Raw genomic sequence first — 22,062 nt, forward strand, 5'->3', positions numbered from 1 at the left:
CATGGGGAAGAGGACATCACACAGCACCCCTTCTCTGCTACCACTAGTGAGTGGGAAGGTACTGAAGGACACTGGGGCTACTGCACCTGGAGGAAGGAAAGTCAAGTTTTAGATAGCTACTACCAGCCAACAGGTTGCTCTCCCAGCTGATGCGGCTGTTTTCTTTCCTCTAAGCCTGTGGTGGGTTGTAGGAAGAGCTGGCCCCAGAAGATCCAAGGCCTGGTACTACAGAACTATGGGAACAGAGCTCAGCAAAGCCAGGCACATCTCCAGATTCCTTCACCTGGTCCAAGGAAATGCTTCCACTCCTTATAGAACAGGGAAGCACATGCAAACTTTCTGGAGTAGGCTGCAGCCCAAGGACAGCATCCTCCACCAAGACAAGACTTATTCTCAGACTGGGAGCATCAGCGTTGGTTTCCACATGTCCAGAGACAAGGAGAGGCTGATGCACAGGGCAAGGACTAGTCCATCGTGATGGGGTGGGGCACTCAGTTCTTTCTTCTTCATTCCCAATTTTGGACTTCTTCCAATCAGATCTGTTGTGGATTCATTGCAGAGTCTTTAAATGTTAGACAAGAGTTCAGAGCTTAGAAATAAAAATTTGGGAACTTATTTGAGTTAAATTAAAAACAATTTTATTGTATTTTCTTGTCAAACAATTTTACTTGAGGCACAACTGAAGTATAATTTAATTCAACAGGAAATATCACACTTGGAGGGAAAACACAGAAATTAAAAAAAAAACTCTTAAATTAAAGCCAAACATTCTTTCCAAGGCACAGCACTGACATTTTCAGATTGACAGCAGAATGAGTTTGTTTCCATGAAACAAAATCACGAGCCCAGAGTCTGCCTCTGAAACATTTCCCACTTCTTCTCCACTGCTCAGACTCAGGGAACGATGCTCGTGGCCTTCCTTAGGGCCAGGTAGCCAGTGATGACATCGGATGGCAGCCTCCGAATATAGGAAAACTCTTCGATGGTGCTGAACCGCAACTTGCTCTGGGGGTCTGTGTAGTTGGCCTGGGTGAGATATGGCCACAGTGAAAGACGGAAAGTTTTCGGTTGTGATATTTCAAGTTCAAGCACAAGTTTTAACATTTTTTTCTTACTTCACTAAAAGTGAAATAAATCTTCATTATGTTTTACTGTCACCAAGAACACTGAATTGCTCACTTTGGCAAAGACTCATTAATCTCCCCAGACTTGAGAAACACTTCAGGGAACAGACTGAAGGAAGAGGAATAACCACATCCTATTCTAGGACCCTTCTTCTTGGTGCCTCAAGGGCTGTAAACAACAGTTCCAAAACCGAACTCAGGATGGTCATTGCTCCCTGCTTTCCAGCATCTACTCCCTTCCAACAAGTGCTCCAGGTCTGTGCTCTTCCAGGCAGGTGCTGTACCCATGTGTGCTGGGCCCACACCCTTCCTGCCATGTCCTATCTACTCCATGTGCTCCTCTCTGGCCCTTCCACCCCCTACACCTCTTCCATGCTCCCTGACCTACCCTGCAGCACTGTGTTGGCCACCCTCTCCCACCCTCCCACTGGAAGGGACTGCCATTCTACAAAGGCAGCCAAGGTTATCTTCACAACTTATAATCTCAGTATCAAACCTCTTCAAATGGCTCCTCTGTGCTCATCACACAAAAGGCAAGCCCTCAGTGTGCCTTCTCAGGCACTGGGCCTCCTACCTCCTCAGTCACATGTCCCTACTCTTTGGTTCCAACCACCCTGGCCTTTTAAGTCTCTCCTTCCTGCCATGTCCCATCCACTGTTTTCTTGGCAGAGGCCCCAACCCTGCCTGGCCCACTTTGCTTAGTAAAAACCTTCTCTTCCTTCTGAACTCAGCCAGAAAGTCACACCCTCAGGGAAGGCTTATCAGTGTCTCTGCAGAAGGTCAGGACCCACCCTCCATATTCATAGCACTATAGAGCTCTCCTGTGCAGTGCTTATCTCGGTGGCTTTGAAGTTTAATATCTGCACACTCTCTGATTAACGTTTAGGCTGTGAGGCTCTACAAGGTAGATGAGCTGGTTTGCTTGTCATTGTAGACTAGTTCCTTGTGAAATGCAGAGAGCACAAGAAACCATCAGTGTTTGTATGTTGAATGATTGATGAATGAATTAATGAATGACAAGCAAATGAGCAATCAGGACCATCACAAAAGAAAAGAGTACTTGTTTCCCAGACATATCAAAATTCTCTTTTGGTCTCTGCTTTTCCCATGTGCAAAGAAGACAAAATAATTTAGTTACCATATATCTCAAAGAGCATGGCTTCTATAATTTATTTATATATTTAATTATAAAATAATATGTAATTTTAAGCTCCATGAAAATTTATAAAAGATGGCATTAAAGTCTAGACAGATAATGTCCAATAATTATTCAAGGGTGGACTGTCTGCTTCACTTCTGTCATGTGTGTGTGGACCTAGACTCTTAGTAATTTTGTGGCTTGATGAGGGGGAAGACTTCAGGGAAGAGGCAACAAGCCGAAGGGAACTGAGTCATAGGTTTCTCATGTTCTAAAAAGTCTCAATCCTGCCACCTGGCATCTCCCTACAGTATTTAGCTACTGTGTATCCAAAAAGTGGGATGTATTCCCAAAAGCTAAGATTAATTAAAGCTCTATATACAATAAAACTTTGATCCTCTGGCTTGATCTAAATAGTACCTTTCTGTATCACATTTCCTTTAATGATAGTACTATAAGAGAAAACTTAATTAGAAAAACAGTGACACCTCTCCCTTTCGAGGGCTCATGGCCCTGAGGCAGTTAGATTAACTATCTGGCAGGGGAAGAATGTCTGAAGCTCTGAGCAGAGTGCAGGCATGTCATCTGGCATGGACCAACTAGCCTCCATATAAGAGTTGGCCTCAGCTTGGCTCCACTGTGTGGCTGCCTCTCTCTCCACACCAAACTGCGTTGAGCAAACTGCCCAAGTTCAGACCTCATTGCCAAGAAGGCTGCTGAAGAAACAATGTGGAACACAGAGATCCCAACAAAAACTGAAACAGAGTGGGCCTGACCCAGGAGCCAGCATCCTGCATTTTGAAGAGAAGGACAATCCTGTATTCTGTCCCTTGAGCCCAGATGAAACAGAGGCCATGTTCCTATAGGGCAATCAGCAAATAGCTTTAGTCCCCCTTGCTGCAGGTGTCAGGCAAAAAGTGACAGGCAGTGCTCACAGCGTCCCCATCTTACCTAGAGTTCCAATATTTTCTATGGCTTTGCAATGAGGGCTAAACACAAGTGTGACCTCCACATGCCTTCCTACCATGCCAAAGCACAGAGGAAACAGTCATGTGGCTGGCTGAAGGCAGGTAGGTCACTGTAAATGTGAGTTAGGCTTTAGTTTTTAATTATGTAGCTTTAAATTATACAAGTAATAGATTAAACCATGTTCTCCTCTGGAAAAAAAAAAATCAAACATTACAAATAAGACTAAAGTCTCCCTTTATCATTTTCCACCCACAAGTTCTTGCCTTCCCCTAAGGAAACCACTGCTAGGTGGGCATCCTTCCAGAAGTTTTTATTTATACTCTTAACACATAAACAACAGAGAAATTAGTCAATATATATTTTTTGTGAATGTGTTATTTTTGTATGGGAGTAGAGATTTTTTTTCTTATTTTCAAATTCTTTAAAGATGTGTTGACCACTTGAAGCAAGATAATAACAAGTTTTTGTGGAATTTATAACATGTAGGAGTAAAGTATACATTAGTACTGGAAAGAAATAAACCAGGTATACCCCTATAAGGCCCTTATATATACTACTTAAAGGTAGTTTAAGTCACAAGAATACCATGAATCACCAAATGACTATAAAGAAATTATAACCAATAACAACAAAGGTACTCATAGAAAAGTAGAATTTAGATAAATCTGCCATGTTGGCCATAATTTGCTTATTCCTGTTTTGTATGAAATCCTATGGAAGAAAGACTAAACTTGGCATAGTAAAAATAATAATTAAAAATATGGAACACTTCATGAATTTGCATGTCATTCTTACACAGGGGTTGTACTAAGATCTCTGTATCATACCAATTTTAGCATATATGCTACAGAAGTGAGAACTGTGTGCTGATTTTTATGTAATGGTACCAAGCTGCTTATACCGTTTTGCATCCTAGAACTTTATGCATGTTGATATGCATCAAGCTCATAGTACAGTATGATAATATCCTCTGTGATAGAGCTTACTGTTGTTTTCAACATTTTGCTAACACAGTCTCCATAAGAATTTCTGCATGAAGTTCCTTGTGCACCTATTTCTCTAGGCAACTGCCTAGAAGGCAAATTGCTGGATCATATGTTTTGCTTCTTTGTAACAAGAGGAATGCCAAATTGTCATTTCACGAAGCTGTATTAATGCACATTCCCACCTCAAAACAGCAATGTATGCATATATTCACTTGCTTATGTTGGTGCCAAAATATGTAATCAAATGTCTTAATTTCTGGCTGGGTGTAGTGGAACACAACTGAGGAGGCTGAGACAGGAGGATTGCAAGTTCCAGGCCAGCCTCAGCAACTTAGCAAGGTCCTAAGCAACTCAGTGAGATCCTGACTCAAAATAAAAAATAAACAAAAGGGGCTGGGGATGTGGACTAATGGTAAAGCACTCTTGGGTTCGATCTCCAGTATAGGAAAAAAAAAAAACTCTTAATTTTTTCCCTGTTGAATGAGTTCTTTTTATAATTAAATGCCTACTTATTAGTAGGCATCTGCATTTCCTCTACCATAATTTCCTATTCTTATTATTTTGGCCAATTTTCCTACGAGATTGTCTTCTAATCATTTGATGTTGTTTATATATTCAGAATGTTTTAAATCTTATAAACAGTGGGGGAAGAGGTTTTTAAGTATTGCATAACATAGCAAGTCTTTTGCCAATGGCATAAAGAGACCTGGAAAAATGTTTCTCAAAATGGTCCTCAAGCCTCCTAACAGGTGAAAATCACTGTACTAGTAAATGAACTGCCCAAAATGGTAAGGATAAAGCTGACTTTCTAAGTCAGTCTCCAAGTCTGACTTCCAAAAGTTCAAATTCACACAGCAAAAGATTTCCACTTTGGGCCATAACACAATAACTTGTGCCAGACTAGTTCTTCTGCCATAAACACTATTAAGATGGATCAAAAATATGAAGCAACTACTTTTGATAAGAGGTAGTACAAGGGCTGGGGTTGTGGCTCAGTGGTAGAACACTTGCCTATCATGTGTGAGGCACTGGGTTCAATCCTCAGCACCACATAAAAATAAATAAATAAAACAAAGGTATTATGTCCATCTAGAACTAAAAATATTAAAAAAAAAAAAAAAAAAAAGAGGTAGTACAAGACTACAGTGCTGAGAAAAAAGAAGCCTATAAGATAAGACCTGAAATCATACCAACTCCCTCTGCCATGACCATTTCCTGACTACAGGGCAGAAAGCTGGAGCTCAAGCAGAGTACAATGGATCCACTGAGCTGGGAGCAGAGACCACAGTGAGGGGCTACTGAAACTGTTGGAATCTGCAAAGTTGGGCACCAAAAGATGGGGAGCTGCACAGAAAAGGGCTTAAGACTGCTTGGGATTCCTTGGGAGTCCAAAAGCATGGGATAGACTATGCATGTTCAGTGCAATACTGCACAAATCTTGTGCAGTGGTTAAGAGAGGAATAGAGACTTGGGAGGTTGAGCAGTGCTGGGAATCACTGATGTTTCAGCTCAGCCAAAGTGGACAGAGTTCTATAACATTCCAGGTATGCAGCTAAAACACCAGAAGGGCACAACTTAGGAGTAAAAACCAGGCCCTTAGGTAAGGCCTATTCCAGTCCCACCAAAACAAACACTAACAAACTTCCATAAGATTGGCAGGGGATAAAGAGCTTTAGAGGTCAAGTGCAACTTTGTTAAAGGAGTTTGAAAACATTGGCCTTTCCATAGACCTGTCCTAATAAAACAAGACGAAAGTAAACCTACACCCATTCAAGATGATTAGTCAGTAAGCAAGCTACCTACAGGGGAAAAATAATCAATACTCTTCAGAAAAAGACAACAGAATCTAGAGTTTGTATAATGTGTCATTCACAATGTCCATGACACAATAAAAAACTAGTAGATGTGCAATAAATGGGAAATGTAATCTATACTTAAGAAAAAAAGCAGTCAACAGAAACTGACCAAAGTGAACCAAATGTTGGAAATAGCACAGAAGCACTTTAAAACATTTACTAAAAATGTGTTCAAGCTCTGTCTCTCTCTCTCTCTCTCTCTCTCTCTCTCTCACACATACACACATACACACACACACACACACACACACACAAATACTTAACGACTAACAAGAAAGGAAATCAATAAAACCAGGCTTGGATATGAAATAGATCTTGAAACCATCAGACAGGAGATTTAAAATAACTACAATTAATATGTTAAAGGAGTTAAAAGTAGGACAACATGTAAGACTAGAAAGTATTCCACCAGAGACACGGAAACCACAAGAATCAAATAGAAAAGCTAGAAATTAAAAACACAGTAACAGAGATGAAGAATGCTTCTAATGAGCTCATTGACATACTCAGTATAATAAAGAAAGAACTTGAAGACACATCAATAGAAATCACTCAAACTAAACCATGAAGAAATAAAAAAGTTAAAAATCAAAATAAAACAAAAGAACAGAGTATCTAAGAGTTATGAGACATTGTCAAATGGTTTAACATACACATTATTGGGAACCAGAAAAAATACAGACAAGACAAAAGAATTTGAAGAAGTAAGAATTTTTCAAAATTCATGACAGATACCAAACCACAGATTCAAAAGCTCTGAGAATATCAAGCAGGATAGATAACCAGAAAAATGATATCCAGACATGTCATATTCAAACTGTTAAAAAACAAATGACAAAGAGAAAATCTTGAAGGCAGACAAATAAAAAGAAGTATTAAGTAGAGAGGAACAAAGATAAGAATGATACCAGAATGATACTATTCATCAGAAACAATGGAAGCAAAAGAATAATATATGAAGTGATAACAGAATGTGTCAACCCAGACTTCTGTACCCATTGAAAATATCATTCAAAGATGAAGAAGAAATAAAGCCTTCTTCATATAAACAAAAACTGAAGGAATACTTTGTTGACATATCTATGGTATAAAAAAATCCTGAAGGAAATTATTCTTATAGAAAGACTATGATGTCATATTGCAAATTATATGTACCCAATAAAATGGAAAAAGCTGGAAGTAGAATAAATGAAGGTAAAAGAAAATTAATTTTTTCTTGTTTTTATTTCTCTAAAAGACAGGTGATTAAAGCAAAAAATAAAGGCAATGTATTTTATGTTATAGCACATGAAAAAGTAAATTATAAGAAAACAGAGAATGGATGATTATAATTGGCAATACACAACTATAAGATCCTCACACTACATATGAAGTGGAATAATATTTGAAAATAGATTCATATTATTTAAAAATGTATATTGGAAATATAAGAAAAACCATTCAAAAATTTTAAAAATATGTAACTTATGTTAGGAAATAAATAGAATTTTAAAATGTTTATATAACCCAGTCTTAACATGAAAAAACATTAGATAAATTTCTACAGTAGAGTGTTCTACAAAATGTCTGATCAGCACTCCTTAAAAGTAACCAGGTAATTAAAAGTAAGGAAAATCTGAGAAACTGCCTCAGCCAGAAGGAGCTTAAAGAGACATGACAACTAAATGTGGTATAGTATCCTGGATGGGATTCTAGAATAGAAAGAGGAAATTAGGCAAAAACCAAGGAAATCTGAATAAACTATGAACTTTAGTTAATATAATATCACTAGTGGTTCATTAATCATAACATATATCATAGATATTGATAATAGGAGAAACTGAGTTTGGGGTATACAAGAACTCTCTCTATACTATCTTTTCAATTTTTCTATAAATCTAAAAATACAATATGGAAAAATGTTCATTTAAAAAATACCAGAGAAGGAGAAAGAAAGAGGAATAAACAAACATGAACAAAACAAATAAAAACAGCTAAACAGATTTAAGTCCAACCACATTATCATTTTCAATGTGAAGAATTTTAAGTTAACAGTTAAAAGATTGTCAAATGGATAAAAGTAGGACCCAATAATGTGCTTTCTATAAGAAATCAACTTTAAATATAAAGATATAGTTTAAAAACAAAAGATCAAAAAGATATACCATTCAACCCATTCAACCATGAATAAAAAGAAGGCTGGGATAGCATTTTAGTTCTTATTGTGCTACTATAAAAACAAACCTGTGTATTTTACAAAGAAAAAAGGCTTCCTTTGCTTATGATCATAATGTTTAAAAAGTCCAAAGAGCATGGTGAGGGTGAAGGCTTCCCTTTTCACAATGTAAATGGTCAGTGCAGAAGGGGTGCAGGTGCAAACAAGGAAAGGAAGCAAGAGACTAGACAGGGGCCAACTTCACTGCTCTTTCTATAAAACCTCTCTCTCATAAGAATTAATTCATTCCTAAAAAATCAGACCCAGACCTGACAGGGTCCTGAGAGACAGCACTAAACCATTCACGAGGGTGGAGCCTCCACGATCTAAGTACATTTAATTAAGCCTACCTCTAAAGACTCCATCATCTCTCAACACTGCCACACTGGAGACCAAGCTTCATAGTACATGAACCTTTGGGGGATGAATTATATCCAAATTATAGCATATAAAGTATTAATGCCAAACAAAGTAGACTTTGGAACAATGAAAATGATCAGGATTAAAGAAGGATATTATGTAAGGATGAAGGATGCAATACTCCTTTAAGTATATAATTAATTTGGTCAATTAGTTATAGACTTTGGGGATCACACATTTTCATTAAAATGTAAAGCATTTAAGTGATAGGTATATGTGTTTAAAATCAGCAAGTTTTATTTCTATAGTTATGAGAAAAAGCCCATCTTCCAAATTCATAAGAAATGAAAAAAGAGATTAAGGTGAGCTGAATACAACTTTACAGAATCCCCACTTGCTTTACATTCTGCAAATAAGGAAATAGGGCTTTTTTCAGTCCCTGAGTTTCAGTAACTTGCCCAATTTCCACTTACAGCTCCACTAGTGGTTTCCAAACTATGTTCCCAAGAAGCACTTGAGGGGGTCACCCAGGTGGGGGTGGAGAGGAGGAAAAAACACATGAGATCTCATTGGCTAGGAAAGCGCCAGCCCTTCTAGACATATGGATTCTCTCATGATTTCATTTGGGGAAAAAAAAGGGTTCTGGTGCTTAAGTTTGAAAGTCACTACCTTTATTACAGTGCTTCCATGGAGACATTTATTTATTTATTTTTCCAATGCTGGACATTGAACGTAGGGCCTAAAGCATGTGAGGCAAGCATTCTACAACTGAGCTACACCTCCAGCCCTAAATATTTTGTTTTAAGTACAATCATCTAAAATGTAGGTTTTTGAAACTTTAGCAGTAAAAAAAGAAATAGTTGTTTCTTTCATGTTGTTCCAAATAGTTAACTATCAGAGAAAAAGGAAGTGAAACTCATGTCTCCTGCTTTCTAGAACAATCCTCCCTCTGGGGTGCCCACACAGCTGTCCCAGATTGTAGAATGGATGCCTTGCCAAACCTATTACCTATTCATAGTACTTGGTCTGTGGGCAGAACCATTGGTGGTGAATGCTGAACATAGTCTGGACATTACTGTAATCTTCTTTTTAGTTTAATGTTATAATAATAAATAGAAATGTAATTATACTCACAAGAAGACCCGAAACATCAGAATACTTCTTGGCTGGTTTAAAGGATGGAGGAGCATCAATACTAAAGTCTGAGAGGGGGAAAAAAAAGATGACTAAACTGGTCTTAAAACATTCTAATTCCATTCCTCCCCCGCACACACACACTTTAAATAACATTCGATAATATTCCTGAAAATTTCCTTTATGTACTTATAAAATTCTCTGTGTATTAACAAAACAATAGAAATAGAATAGACAATAGAAATAGTACAGTATGTCACAGACTAAGTACAGGACTGGATCCAGCCCTGCCTTGTCACCAGGGATCTTTTATTCTACCAGAACTGCTGGAAAATTCATCTGCCCACAAGTTACTTTCACAGTCTCAGGCTCCATGGGTTGATGGTGACGAAATGTCAAACAAACCAATAACTGGATCTGAGCACCCAGACTCATGAATGCCCACACCCAGATAACTGACTAGCTTATTTGTTACCCATCTGAGTCACCTCCATGAAAGATGCATTGCAAGACAGGAGGTGTAGTGATCACTGAACCTGTATTTTCCAAAGAAGTTGAACAGAACATCTCAGTGTTTTATATAAATTTGAACATAATATGCAGAAAGTATTCACACTCAAAGACGCTGGCTTAGAGTGCAAAAGAGTTGGACTTTAAGCTGGTTGTTGGAACCCTCCTAAATCTAGCATTATATTTGGGTTACCCTGTTCTTGGAAATAAATTTTAAGAGTAGACTTTTGAATACTGTCTAACAGAAACATCAATATTATCATTTCAGGATCTAGCTCTCAAACTAAAATATTAATGATGACACTAAAAACCATATAACCATGACAACACAAACAGGTTTAACACAGACACAGTTCATAGGAAATAAACACATAATATTCCTAGATCGATGCCACTATAAAATTTTCAAGCTAAAAACAGTTTCCTACAATAATGCAAACACAATAAAATAACAGAGGTCTGTTGTAAGTTCCTAATCTGAGTATTACAAACACATGGAAAGCTCTAGACAACTCACAGTTAGGATCATTCAGTTGCCACGGCAATGCCCTTTCAGCAGCAAGAATTTGTTTCAGGTTCTTCCAGGTTCTGTTCTTCTTGCCAGCTACTGCACCACCATGGCCAGAGTGCTCAAATTAAAAGTATGGAATAAAAGAAACAAAAATCAATAGAGACTACCATGAGAATTTGACATTTATGCTATCATAACTGTTATGTACCTTTCATTCTATCACCAGTCATCTGTACCTTGAGTCTTTTTTTTTGTACCAGGGATTGAACTCAGGGGCACTCAACCACTGAGTCACATCCCAGTCCCATTTTGTATTTTATTTAGAGTCAGGGTCTAAAGTGAGGCTTAGCGCCTCACTTTTGCTGAGACTGGCTTTGAACTCTTGATTCTCCTGTCTCAGCCTCCCTAGTTGCCAGAATTACAGGCATGCACCACCATGCCCAGTCTGAGACATTTTTAAAAAGTATTTCATTGTACATTCTTGTTTTTATTTGAAAACATGAAAATTCTGGACTGTCAAAACCCATGAGTTAGCTGGTGATGGAATAGAAATAAATGGTTATGTTTTTATATGCACACAGAAAATCAAATCTTTTACTGGGTCTAGCATTGCAGAATTCACTCATGACTTCATCACCTTAAAATAAATTTACTACAAAGTTAGATTAATTTCATGACTGAATCTCTGAATTCCCTTGTGAAGGCAAGACTGCCTTCCAAATTACTAGTGATCCTGGAAAACCTGAGTAAGCCTCAATTGCAGCATGACAACAAGCCTTCTGGAAATCTCGCTCTTTTATTGGTCCTATGACGATTACAAAATAAAATGAAAAAAAAAAAAAAAAAAAAAAACCAAAATATTTGTGACATTGTATTTATAAAACTCATTCATAAAAAATAAACTTTTAATAGTATAGTCTGAATCTTTGAATCAATGTTATTATACCCCTCAAGAATCAAAGAAAAAGTACCCATTTCTACTTTGTAGAAATAGCTTAGATTTATTTAAAGAAACTAATGAGGAGCACGCTTCTTTCTGTTAAATATTTCAAGACTTATCTGAGACCTTACATAAGACCAATAAAAAGGGAAGGAAAGCAATCATCATGGGAATGATCCACCCTCAAAATGTTATTCTTTAATAAATTCCACAAAGGGCACCAAAGTCCTTGGGGTCTGGCACAGTGGGAGATCAACAGGAAGGGTCCTTCTTATCCTGCCCCCTCCCTCCCATAACAGCCCATGGAGAAAAGGTTGCAACTTAGACTGAAGATAGGGACACCAGAGTCACCATAGCTGCAGGCTCAGCATGATCAGCAGCCAACATGGGATTGGTTTGTCATTCATATAATACCTTAGAAACTTACCACAAAGTTGGGATCCTTAAATGGCAAAGGTTTGGCAGCTTTTTCCACTGGTCCTGTGCTAAACTCAGAGGACACCATTTTATTTTCATTCATGGCTTCCATGCCAACACCCTTAAAACATAATAAGAACTGTATGAAGTCAGTTTCTTCTAGCAGGATTCCTCATATCTGCTCTCACAAGGCAGGACATGTAAAGGAGAACAGTGCATCCAGCACTCCAGCAGGTAGCCTGCCCCAGAGGAGACCCTGCCTAATGGGGAGCACCTGTTATGCAGAGGCCACAGCAGAGAGGACAGGACCTCCAGCTGCCATGTTTCCTGGTTCATCTTAGTGCCAAGCTCAGGGATGGCTGTCCTACCCAAGCTGGTTCATTTAATTCTGAAAACAGCTACAAAGGAAGTGTTATCATTCCCACTTATAAAAAAAGTAAACTGAGGCTCAGAGGGATGGAGTCGAGGCCCCACAGTACTCCACCTTTGGATTCAAACCCAGGTCAGGCAAATTCTAAAGACCCCACCATTTCTATGGTACCACACAATCCCAACTCCTGCTGATCTTGTCAGCTGTGTCTTAAAATATTAAGGCAAAAAGGCTAAGCACCTTAAGGGTCTAGTCATCCAGAGAACCTATGCAGGAACGAGCATGCATAAGGGCACAACAGGACATGGGCATTCTGAGGAAGGAAAATAAGAGGAAGCTGGAGGGCCACAGGTCAAAGGAATTCTCCTTTGCTGGATAGTAGTAGGTAAATACATTCAAACAAACTACTGATCCATATACATCAACTGGTATATGTCTCAAAAACTTCATGCTGAGCTAAAAAAGTACATGCTATTAGATTTCAAGACAAGAAATCTTTAAGCTGTTAACAACAAATTAGAAATAGCTAAAGTTAAAAAAAATCATATCTGATTTGAGAAGCAATTTCCAATCTTTTCAGACTACAATAAACTTTTTAAAACTGAGATAAAATTTACATACAGTAAAATGTACAGATCTTAGGTGTAGGTTTCACAGATTTGCCAAATGTATATACTGGTGTAATTCAATTGCTATCAAGATATAGAACAACTTCCATCATCCCACAAAGTTCTCTCATGCCCCTTCCTTGTCAATACGTTCCAGTCCAGGGCAACCACTACTCTGATTCCTACCACATTACTTATACCTGTTCTAGCACTTCATATAAATGAAATCTAATAGCATGTACTTTTTTAGCTCAGCATGAAGTTTTTGAGACATATACCAGTTGATGTATATGGATCAGTAGTTTGTTTGAATGTATTTACCTACTACTATCCAGCAAAGGAGAATTCCACTACACAGATGTGCTACAAACTGTTTATCCATTTTCCTGTTGATGAACATTTGGTTTGTTTTCAGTGCCTAGTTACTATAAATAAAGCTCCTGTGATATTTTCCTTTCTTTTGGGTAAATACTTCAGAGTGGAGTGGTTGTGTTATTTGGTAAGTCATGTTTAACTTTATGAGAAGTTACGTCTGTGTGTATGTGTACACATGCTTCCCTGTCCCCTCAATGGGATCTGTTGAGAGGGAAGAGGAATGGAAAAAACAAGGAGCATTCACTCTGTCATAACAATTCTCTAACCAGTCTTTCCTCAAATATGTTCCCAGACTTCTCTCTGGGTTTTGGGGTGGGCTGGGGCTCCTGTCAAGGAATCTGGAACCCATATTCCCTCCCCTCTGTCTGAATGGCCCCACCCTTCATCCTCACTCAAACCACAGTCTTACCTGTGATTATGCAAAACCTTTGGTTTTAGTAAATTCACACTTAAATCACTCTTTTAAGAGGTAGTAATCCAGGGACAAAGGAGAAAGCCCATCATGTCCCTGACTGGAAGGGACATGATGGGAATAGATCTAAGGAAACCTGCCAGAGTGAGAAGGGAAGAGATTATTCTCCCAAGGAATCCAACTATTCATAAGGGTGCCCCATTAGACTACTCGGCAGGAAATAGGCCAATGCCCCTGCACTATAAGGAGGCCAGGCCTACTGTGGTCTAAATTGAAGAAAAAGAGAAAAAAAAAACCCAAACCGAAACAATCCTAAGAACTAGAGAGGGGGGGGGGGAGGAAAGAGGAAGAGAGAGAGCTTGTGCCTTAAGAACTAGTGGGCATCACATCATAAGAGATACCAAGACAACTAGGGGTGACTCAGGGTCTAGTCCAGGGAAAATAGGCAGAATATGAAAGAGATTTCCTGAGGCCAGATACACTTCAAGTTTCAACTTTATTAATAGTTTGAGATTTACATAAAGAATATGCCTACTGATATAATATTGTTTCCGAGAGAAACAAACAAATTGAACTGCTAAATAAGCAAAGAGGAAATTCAAAAGAGAAAGACAAACTGGGACCCAAGGCCTTAGACAGTGATTACAGAAAGGTCCACAAGAGCCCCAGCCTCAGAGAGTGCAACTGACTTTTTCTTCTCCAGAAATGTTCCAAGACTGCACCTCTCCCTTTCTGTTTTTCTCTTCCACACACCCCCCACGCATTCTCCTCCAGATTCCCAGCAGGGAAGCTCAAAGGAGTTGAATGCCCAGTGAGAGAGAAGGAATGCTTTTGACATTGGCTTTTTGTCTCAAGGCAGACCAGGGGAACAGAGCCAGAGAACAGCATCTCAATGGATTAGGGTAGGTGACTTTCCCAAAAGCCATGATGAAAAGCAGGTACTCAGCAAGACAGTGTAGGCCAGACAAGCTGGAAGTCCTGCAAGGGGAGAGGTCACACCATCAGACAAGTGCATCTGCTGACAGTGAGAAGGGTGGCTTCTAAAAGAGAGGGCTGGAAGTCAGTGTTCCAAGCCCCAAGCTACAGAATCAAGAAGGGAAGGAAGATGATGTGCTAAAGTATGGATTTTTGAAACAGACCCCTTCCCTCCTGGAGGGCCCACTCCATCCTCTGTTCTTCCCTTTGGCAAGCCTGAACTCTCTGAGAAATCAAGTTGGAGAAGGGGCTGAGAAAGAAAACCACCTGGACAAAATTAAGCCATATAATTCCAGAGTGGCTCTTGCCTCTGAAAATACTGGGATGCTTTCTTGACTCTTTAACTAGATAAACCCCCACAGGAAGTCCAGACTGGTTTTCTGCTTGTCTTTCCTCCTCAACCTTACTCCCACCCCGCATATTACTCCACCTTCACCTTCTTTCCCCTCCACCTCAGCCAAGACAAGACTTCATATATAACAGGATGGGAGGGAGAAACCTTAGCCAAAGGAAGACCACGTCTCTGGGGCTCAAATGTGGTAAAATAACATTTAAAATGATGTATACTTTCCATATTACAAAAGCACTATAAACACTAAGAGATTTTATGCGATAAACTGTCCCGTCCAGAGATACGAACACACTAAGCAGAGGAGAGGAGAGGAAGTAACGCCTAGCACTACAGGCTGTCCTCTCTTTGCAGCACTAAAAGAGCTGATGTGAGCCCCAGAGAAGAGAAATCTGGACTGCTATTAAAGAAGCACACGTCTGTCACTAAGACACTGGAGTCAGCAAGGCCTAGGGTCTCAGCCCAGCTCTGCCCAATTTCAGAGCCCAAATAAATAGCTTCTTCTTTCCAGACAGCAGCCTGCATGACTCAGACACAGACTTCAGGATAACTTGGGCCTTCTGTCTGTGGTTACAAAGAAAGGAGACAAATGTCTTTTGTTTTATCACTGAAAAAGCAAATACCAGATATATCTATTGAATAGTATCCTAGATTTTTTAAAAAAGGACAATTCTAGTCCAAAATTACAGGGTTACTATAGCAAAAATGCAAGATACAACCTCAATATTTAATAAAGTCAGTTAAATAAGAGCACTTACTTCCTTGGAACACTGTGAAATCAATTAATCATAAAAATTTATTAGACTGACTGAGATGACTATCAATAGAGAGAAATGTTCACAAAATAATGCTAAGTGAAAAACAGGATACAGAATATTATACACCAAATAAAATATGAAAACTATACCTACTATAGAAAGAATAACATGATTTAAGATTACCATAATTTATTAAAAGTTGTGATAGAATGATTATTTTTAAATGAATAATTCAAAGTCAGTCCAGCATTCTCTGGCTGCCTCCAATTACAAAAGAGTCTACCATCATCTCTATGCCCCTAGTCATCTGTACTTTGCATTATTCTTCTAAAGAAGCAAAAGCAGCTTCAACTGAAGATGCTTTGTTAACTGCTTATTAACCATTATAAATCAAAAGTTGACTAAGTAACACTCTAATCTGTAGGTCAATTAGAATTCTCAGAAAAATTTAACAACTAGAATAGGCAGAAATATTCCCTCCAAAATAATTTCTTTGCCTCATGGAGTTAGTTATACCAGAAATCTAATTCCATTGTATAATGTAGGGTTATAAAGAAAGGCAATTAAAAAAAAAAAAAAAAAGAATGTGTAGAGGGAAATGAGGCGGGGAGGGGCAGGAGAAGAAAAGATAGTGGAATGAGACAGACATCATTACCCTATGTTCATGTATGATTACACAAATGGTGTGTAGCTACATCGTGCATAATCGAGATGAAAAGCTGGACCCCATGTGTGTACAATGAATCAAAATGCAGTCTGGAAAAATAAAATAAAAAAAAAAAAAAAAGAATGTGAACTCCAGACAGCCCACTTGGGTTTGAATCCTGACTCTAACCACTTATGAGCTGTGTGAAAAATGGGCAAATTATTTACTTTTTCTATTCCCTTAATCTTTTGATCTATAAAATGAGAGTAACAACCCACACAAAGTTGGTTTGAGGATTAAATGACAATGCTTAGAAAGTGCTTAGAATACGTGTCTAGCACATAGTAAATGCTCAAACATTAATTACAATTATTTATCATTATTTTCTTTACTCTAACACAATATCTATTTCCCATTCTACCAGTCTAACAGTAATCCTTTTCAAAATATCATAACCAGAATGGAAGACTGTGCTTTTATAACATTATTCATCAATAACCACATTAACTACATTGAAAATATAAATCCTTGGGCTGGGTATATAGCTCAGTGGGTAGAGTGCTTGCTTGTCTTGCATGCACAAGGCCCTGGGTTCAATCCCCACCACCACAAAAAAAAAAAGAAAGAAAAAAAAAATATACTTATAAATCCAAACAGAACTGTAATTCTAAGACAATTTACAAAATTTAACAAGTATAAACACTTAATAATAATTTCTGCTGAACTGAATAAAGATCCACCTTGATGGTATAATAAAACAAAATTGTTCTTGTACTATTAAACTAGTTCCTAAGTTTGATGTAAAGGAAAACATTAAAAAATGCTTTGCTCAAAATACCATTAGGTCAAAAACATCCCCCTCAAATCCTGAGATCTTTTAAGCATTTAAATTTACAAACATCTTTAAATTTCAACTATGCACTCAATTTTACTTTAGAAACCATATGCACATTTCTGGAAAGTAAAACTTGCCTTAAGAATTTATGATATTAAAAAAAATCCAAGAATCCAAGATATCATATTTTTTCAAAAATCCCTAAAAACACTTAATAATGTCTTCAGTAAAAATTCTTTGTAAAATTTTAAATCTCATGTTTTATACATTTTGCTTTTAAGAAAAAAAAATAGGTAAAATTACTGATGTAGGGAATTTTAAGTGCTGAAAGAACTGTAAAATCCCTTTTAACTCAAGAAATAGTCATTCATATAAAAACACTAACCTCCCCACTGGTTAAACTTTGGGGAATCTGAGTTAATTTTAACATGTACAAAGCTCTGAGCCAGGAACACCTTCCCCATTCAAACCTACTACCCCTCAGTCCACCTCAAGTTCCTTTTCCTCTCTACCTCTCCTTTACTATTACAAGTCCTCATCTTCCTCTGTCCTGCCACAATAAAGAACTAACATGGAAGAATACCTACAATGAACTTGGGATCACGATTAGAAATTATCATGTTTCCCCATATATCTGACAGGTAGAATTGTAGCATGGTCCCAGGTGTACAAGCACCTTCTCCCAGTTATTCAAGTAAACCCTTATCTAGTTACTGTGGTGAAGGGAGCTTTGCACATGCAATTAAATTCCCAAATTAGCTGACCTTAAACAAAGGTGATTATCCAAGTAGGTTTGTCCTAATCACATAAATCCTTTAAATCTAAATCCAGAGGTCAGAGATAAGTGAGAGACATTTGAAGCTTGAGAGGGACTGGATAAAAGGAGATTCTCCACAGCCAGTTGGGAGATGGAGGAGGCCATATGACCAGAATATGGATAGTAGCTGATTGCCAGCAAGGAGATAGGGATCCACACCCCTACTAACCCAAAATGAACTCTGCCAACAATATGAATGAGGTTGAATGTTTTTTCCCCTAGGACCTTTAGGTAGGAAAGCCCAATTGACATTTGGATTTCAGCTTTGTGATACCCAGAACAGGGAACCAAAGAGTCATGTTATGCTAGGACTTCTGACCTATAGAAGCATGAGCTAATGAATGTGTTACCAAAGAAAGCCTAAATAAGCCCTCTAGCTTTACTTGCTCTTTATTGACTTGAAAATTACTAATTTTGGAGGTCACAGAGCTAGGTAATAAATTATTAGTCTTCCACTAGATTTGTTGTAGATAATACCTCTGACATGTGGATTATGATGATTAACTGTTGCCTACATTTCTCTTCATGGACCTGAAGACCACTTTTGCTGCAAGTTCTAACTCTTCACTTGGGCCTACAGATGTCCCATGGGTGATTGAAATGTTGGCATCTCTATCTTCATATTCTGTCTGTCTCCTCTGTTGCCTTAACTTTTGGGTCAGATTCCACTCAGCTCTGCAAGTAGACCTGTTGAAGATTTGAGAAATGTTTTGTCCAAAATATAATATAGACCTAAACCTACCTGCCTAGCCTCTCTCCATTTAAAGCTAAAGACACCTACTAGCCACCATGCCCAGATACACCAGTTCATGGAAGGAGTTAAAGAAGGTAGCACCCAAGTTCCTGGACTATCACCGCCTAGACCCAGAAAAGACGTGAATATTCCTCCTCTTTATTAGCCTTTCCCTCACCATTCCTATCCTATATCTCTGTAATCTTCAACCCCCGGCTGGAGTCAAGAAGCTGATTTGTGAGCAAAGTTTCCTCCTCCCATTCTTTAAAGCCTTTCTTTTCCCCACAACACTTGTTCTCTGACATTGGTTTTTCTGTGGTTGAGCTTCTGATCCTATGAGATCTTTAAGCCATGAAATTTGTAGTAATTCCTATTAGCAGCAACAGAAAACTAATACAATGTATATCTGACATTCTCTTTTTCTGACTTTTGGGAGGGGATAAGATATAATACTTTGAAATATGCTAAGTATACTTCTGGTGACATAACAGAAACACAGTACCATAAACACTTGCTGACTGAACTGAACTGAAATAGAACAGAAAGGCTGAGCATAGATGAGGATCACCTCTGGAAAAATTCTAGGCAGTTCTCAAGGAAGTACTGTGCTAATGGCTGTGGATTAAGGAAATAGAGCAGGACAAAAATCTAAGACTTGTTGCCAGAGAAGCCAAGTTACTTTCCTTCCTCTTGGGATGGATACTGAGGGTGGAGGTGGTAACTGGTTACTACACCCCTTAAACATCAGCTGAGAAGAGGAGAAGCAAAAAAAGAGTTCACTATGCCAGGAAATGTCCTGCTTTATCCAGCCTCTCTAGAGGGTGCTGCTAAGACAAAGAAGGTTCTCAGGGAGTACCTAGAAGGCCCTTCCCTTCAGTGAGAGACTTAAGGCCACCAGAATTGTAATTTCCACTACATTGGGCTGTTGGAATTTCCAGCACCCTGAAGTCATTTGGTCATTCTCTGAAAATTGCTATGGTGGGAGTTGATCAACGCAACCTTTGGGGTCAAAATAATCATTCCTCCTCAAACATATTGACTACATTCCTTGGTCTTGACATATCTGAATATGAATATTGAAACAATAGGCATACTGGGATAAAGTATTCATGATATATTTGAGAAAAGACTCCAATAAAGAATATGCACAAGTGGAAGTCGCCACTGGGGAGGCTAAGGCAGGAGACTGGCAAGTTCCAGGCCAGCCTGGGCAACTAAGCAAGACCCTGCCTCAATATAAAAAGGTAAAGGGCTGGGAATGCAGCTCAGTGCCAGTGTGCCTGGAAATGCAAAAAAAAAAACCTCCTACACCTGAATCCTGAATCAAACAGAAAGATATCGGAATGGTCAACAGCATATGAAAAGGCAGTTGATATTAGCTACTGGTGAAATAAATTAAAGCGATGAGTGATCACTGCCTGCTCAACAGGATGACCAAATTTTTAAGACTGATAATGCTAAGTGCTGTTGAAGATCTGGAATAATTGGAATTCTCAAACTTTGCTGGTGAGAATGCAAAATTATGCAAGCAACTACTCTGTGAAATATCACTTAACAGTTTCTTGTTAAATGTGTCTACCTTCTGACCCAGCAATTCCACTACTACTGAAGAGAAATGAAAGCATAAACCCAAAGATTTGTACGAGTGCTCACAGCAGCTAATGCATAAAAGCCAAAACCTACAAATAACTCAAATGTCCATCAGTAATTAATGTTTGTATAAGATGTCAGGTGTACTTAATGAACGACTATCAAAAAAACGTTTCCACAAAGGAACCTAGAGGGACACAAAAGAATATGTTCGGTGTGATTTCATTTATGTTTGGAAACACAAAGGATGTTTCAAGAGGCCAGCCTGCCTCTGCGCAGGTATCATAACGCTGGAATTAAAAAACAAATTTCCTAAATGAGGGAAACCATACATTATCAGTGCATCTTCATGTTCCTTCATGTAGGACATTAAGGCGCTCTGCACCTTAGACACTCAGCGAATGTCTGTAGGATGAACCAAGAGGCAATCCACTACCTTTCAATGACACCCAGAAAAGTCATGCGCCTCGCTCGAAATGCGACCTGGATGGAAATAGGCGGTCCTTCTATTAAATCTGTAATAACCACCCATCTCCCCTTCTGGCCTCACAACACAAGGTGGGTGATGACTCTAATCAAAGCCGAAGCGTCTAAATTAAGAGGGGGGAAAAAATACTCATTTACACCACCGACCAGCATCTACCTCAGCGGGCCAGAACCTCGCGCACAGCCCGGCACTACGCACGCGCACGCACCTACCCTCCGCTCCGCCTCCTCCGGCTGTGCGCATGCGCTCTCGCTCTGTCGGCCCCGCGCACGCGCAGAGTAGGAGGGCGACAGCGTACCTGCGCAAAGCCAGAGGTGGATACCTTTTTCTTTTTATTGGCGCCGTAGCCCCCTCCGCTGCTGCCGTTGTAGGAAGGGCTGGCTGGCCTCTTCTTGCTGTTCCGGGCTATCCCAGGAGTGGAAGTGGTTGCCACAATTGGAATTTGAGCCGCCATCCTACCCAGAGTCTTTCTCCTGCTCCCCCTCCCCCTTTTCCAGGGCTGGCTTTGGAACTTCCGGCTCGTTGTTACTTCCGTCTTGATGCTTGAAAACCTGGTCTGGATTCCACAGCTTTCTTTGACTTCTCTCGGTCAAATCTAAAAGGCGGAGCTCGGATTAGTTTATTCGGCCGGGGCCGGAAGGTGTCAGCCAGGCGGTGCCCTGTTTCTCGGGCGTTGGGGCAAGTGCTTGGAAATCCCCAGGGAACATCTGATCTTTTAAAATAACTAGGCTTTTAAGAATTAATGATCGTGATGCCTTTTCTCACGTTAAGTAAGAAGATTGGTGACTTTTGATGTTTGTAAGAACGAAGGTGGGGCTGGGTTTTGGCTCAGCGGAAGAGCACTCACCTAGCATGTGTGAGGCACTGAATTCGATTCTCAGCACCACATATAAATAAAATAAAAGGTCCATTGACAACTAAAAAAATAAATTAATTAATTTTTAAAAAAGAACGAAGGTAGTCCAGGG

General features: G+C 39.0%; 1 protein-coding gene across 3 annotated transcripts; it reads right to left on the reverse strand.

The window, feature by feature from the left end:
- Positions 1 to 637: 637 nt before the first annotated feature.
- Positions 638 to 21,650, reverse strand: INO80C (INO80 complex subunit C). 3 transcript variants are annotated; one of them, XM_079108597.1, is made up of 5 exons: positions 21,393 to 21,650; positions 12,150 to 12,260; positions 10,789 to 10,900; positions 9,762 to 9,829; positions 638 to 1,026 (listed from the first exon to the last, which is right to left on the reverse strand). In XM_079108597.1, exons 1-5 carry the CDS (start codon positions 21,546 to 21,548, stop codon positions 895 to 897), a joined length of 579 nt encoding a protein of 192 aa, XP_078964723.1. In that variant the 5' UTR covers positions 21,549 to 21,650; the 3' UTR covers positions 638 to 894. The 3 variants fall into 3 exon arrangements, with proteins under 3 accessions (XP_078964723.1, XP_078964724.1, XP_078964725.1); XM_079108598.1 differs by having other exon boundaries at positions 21,417 to 21,649; XM_079108599.1 differs by having other exon boundaries at positions 21,307 to 21,410.
- Between the last annotated feature and the right edge of the window lie 412 nt (positions 21,651 to 22,062).

Source organism: Sciurus vulgaris (genome assembly GCF_902686455.1).
Source record: "Sciurus vulgaris genome assembly, chromosome: 13".
Lineage (NCBI taxonomy): Eukaryota > Metazoa > Chordata > Mammalia > Rodentia > Sciuridae > Sciurus > Sciurus vulgaris.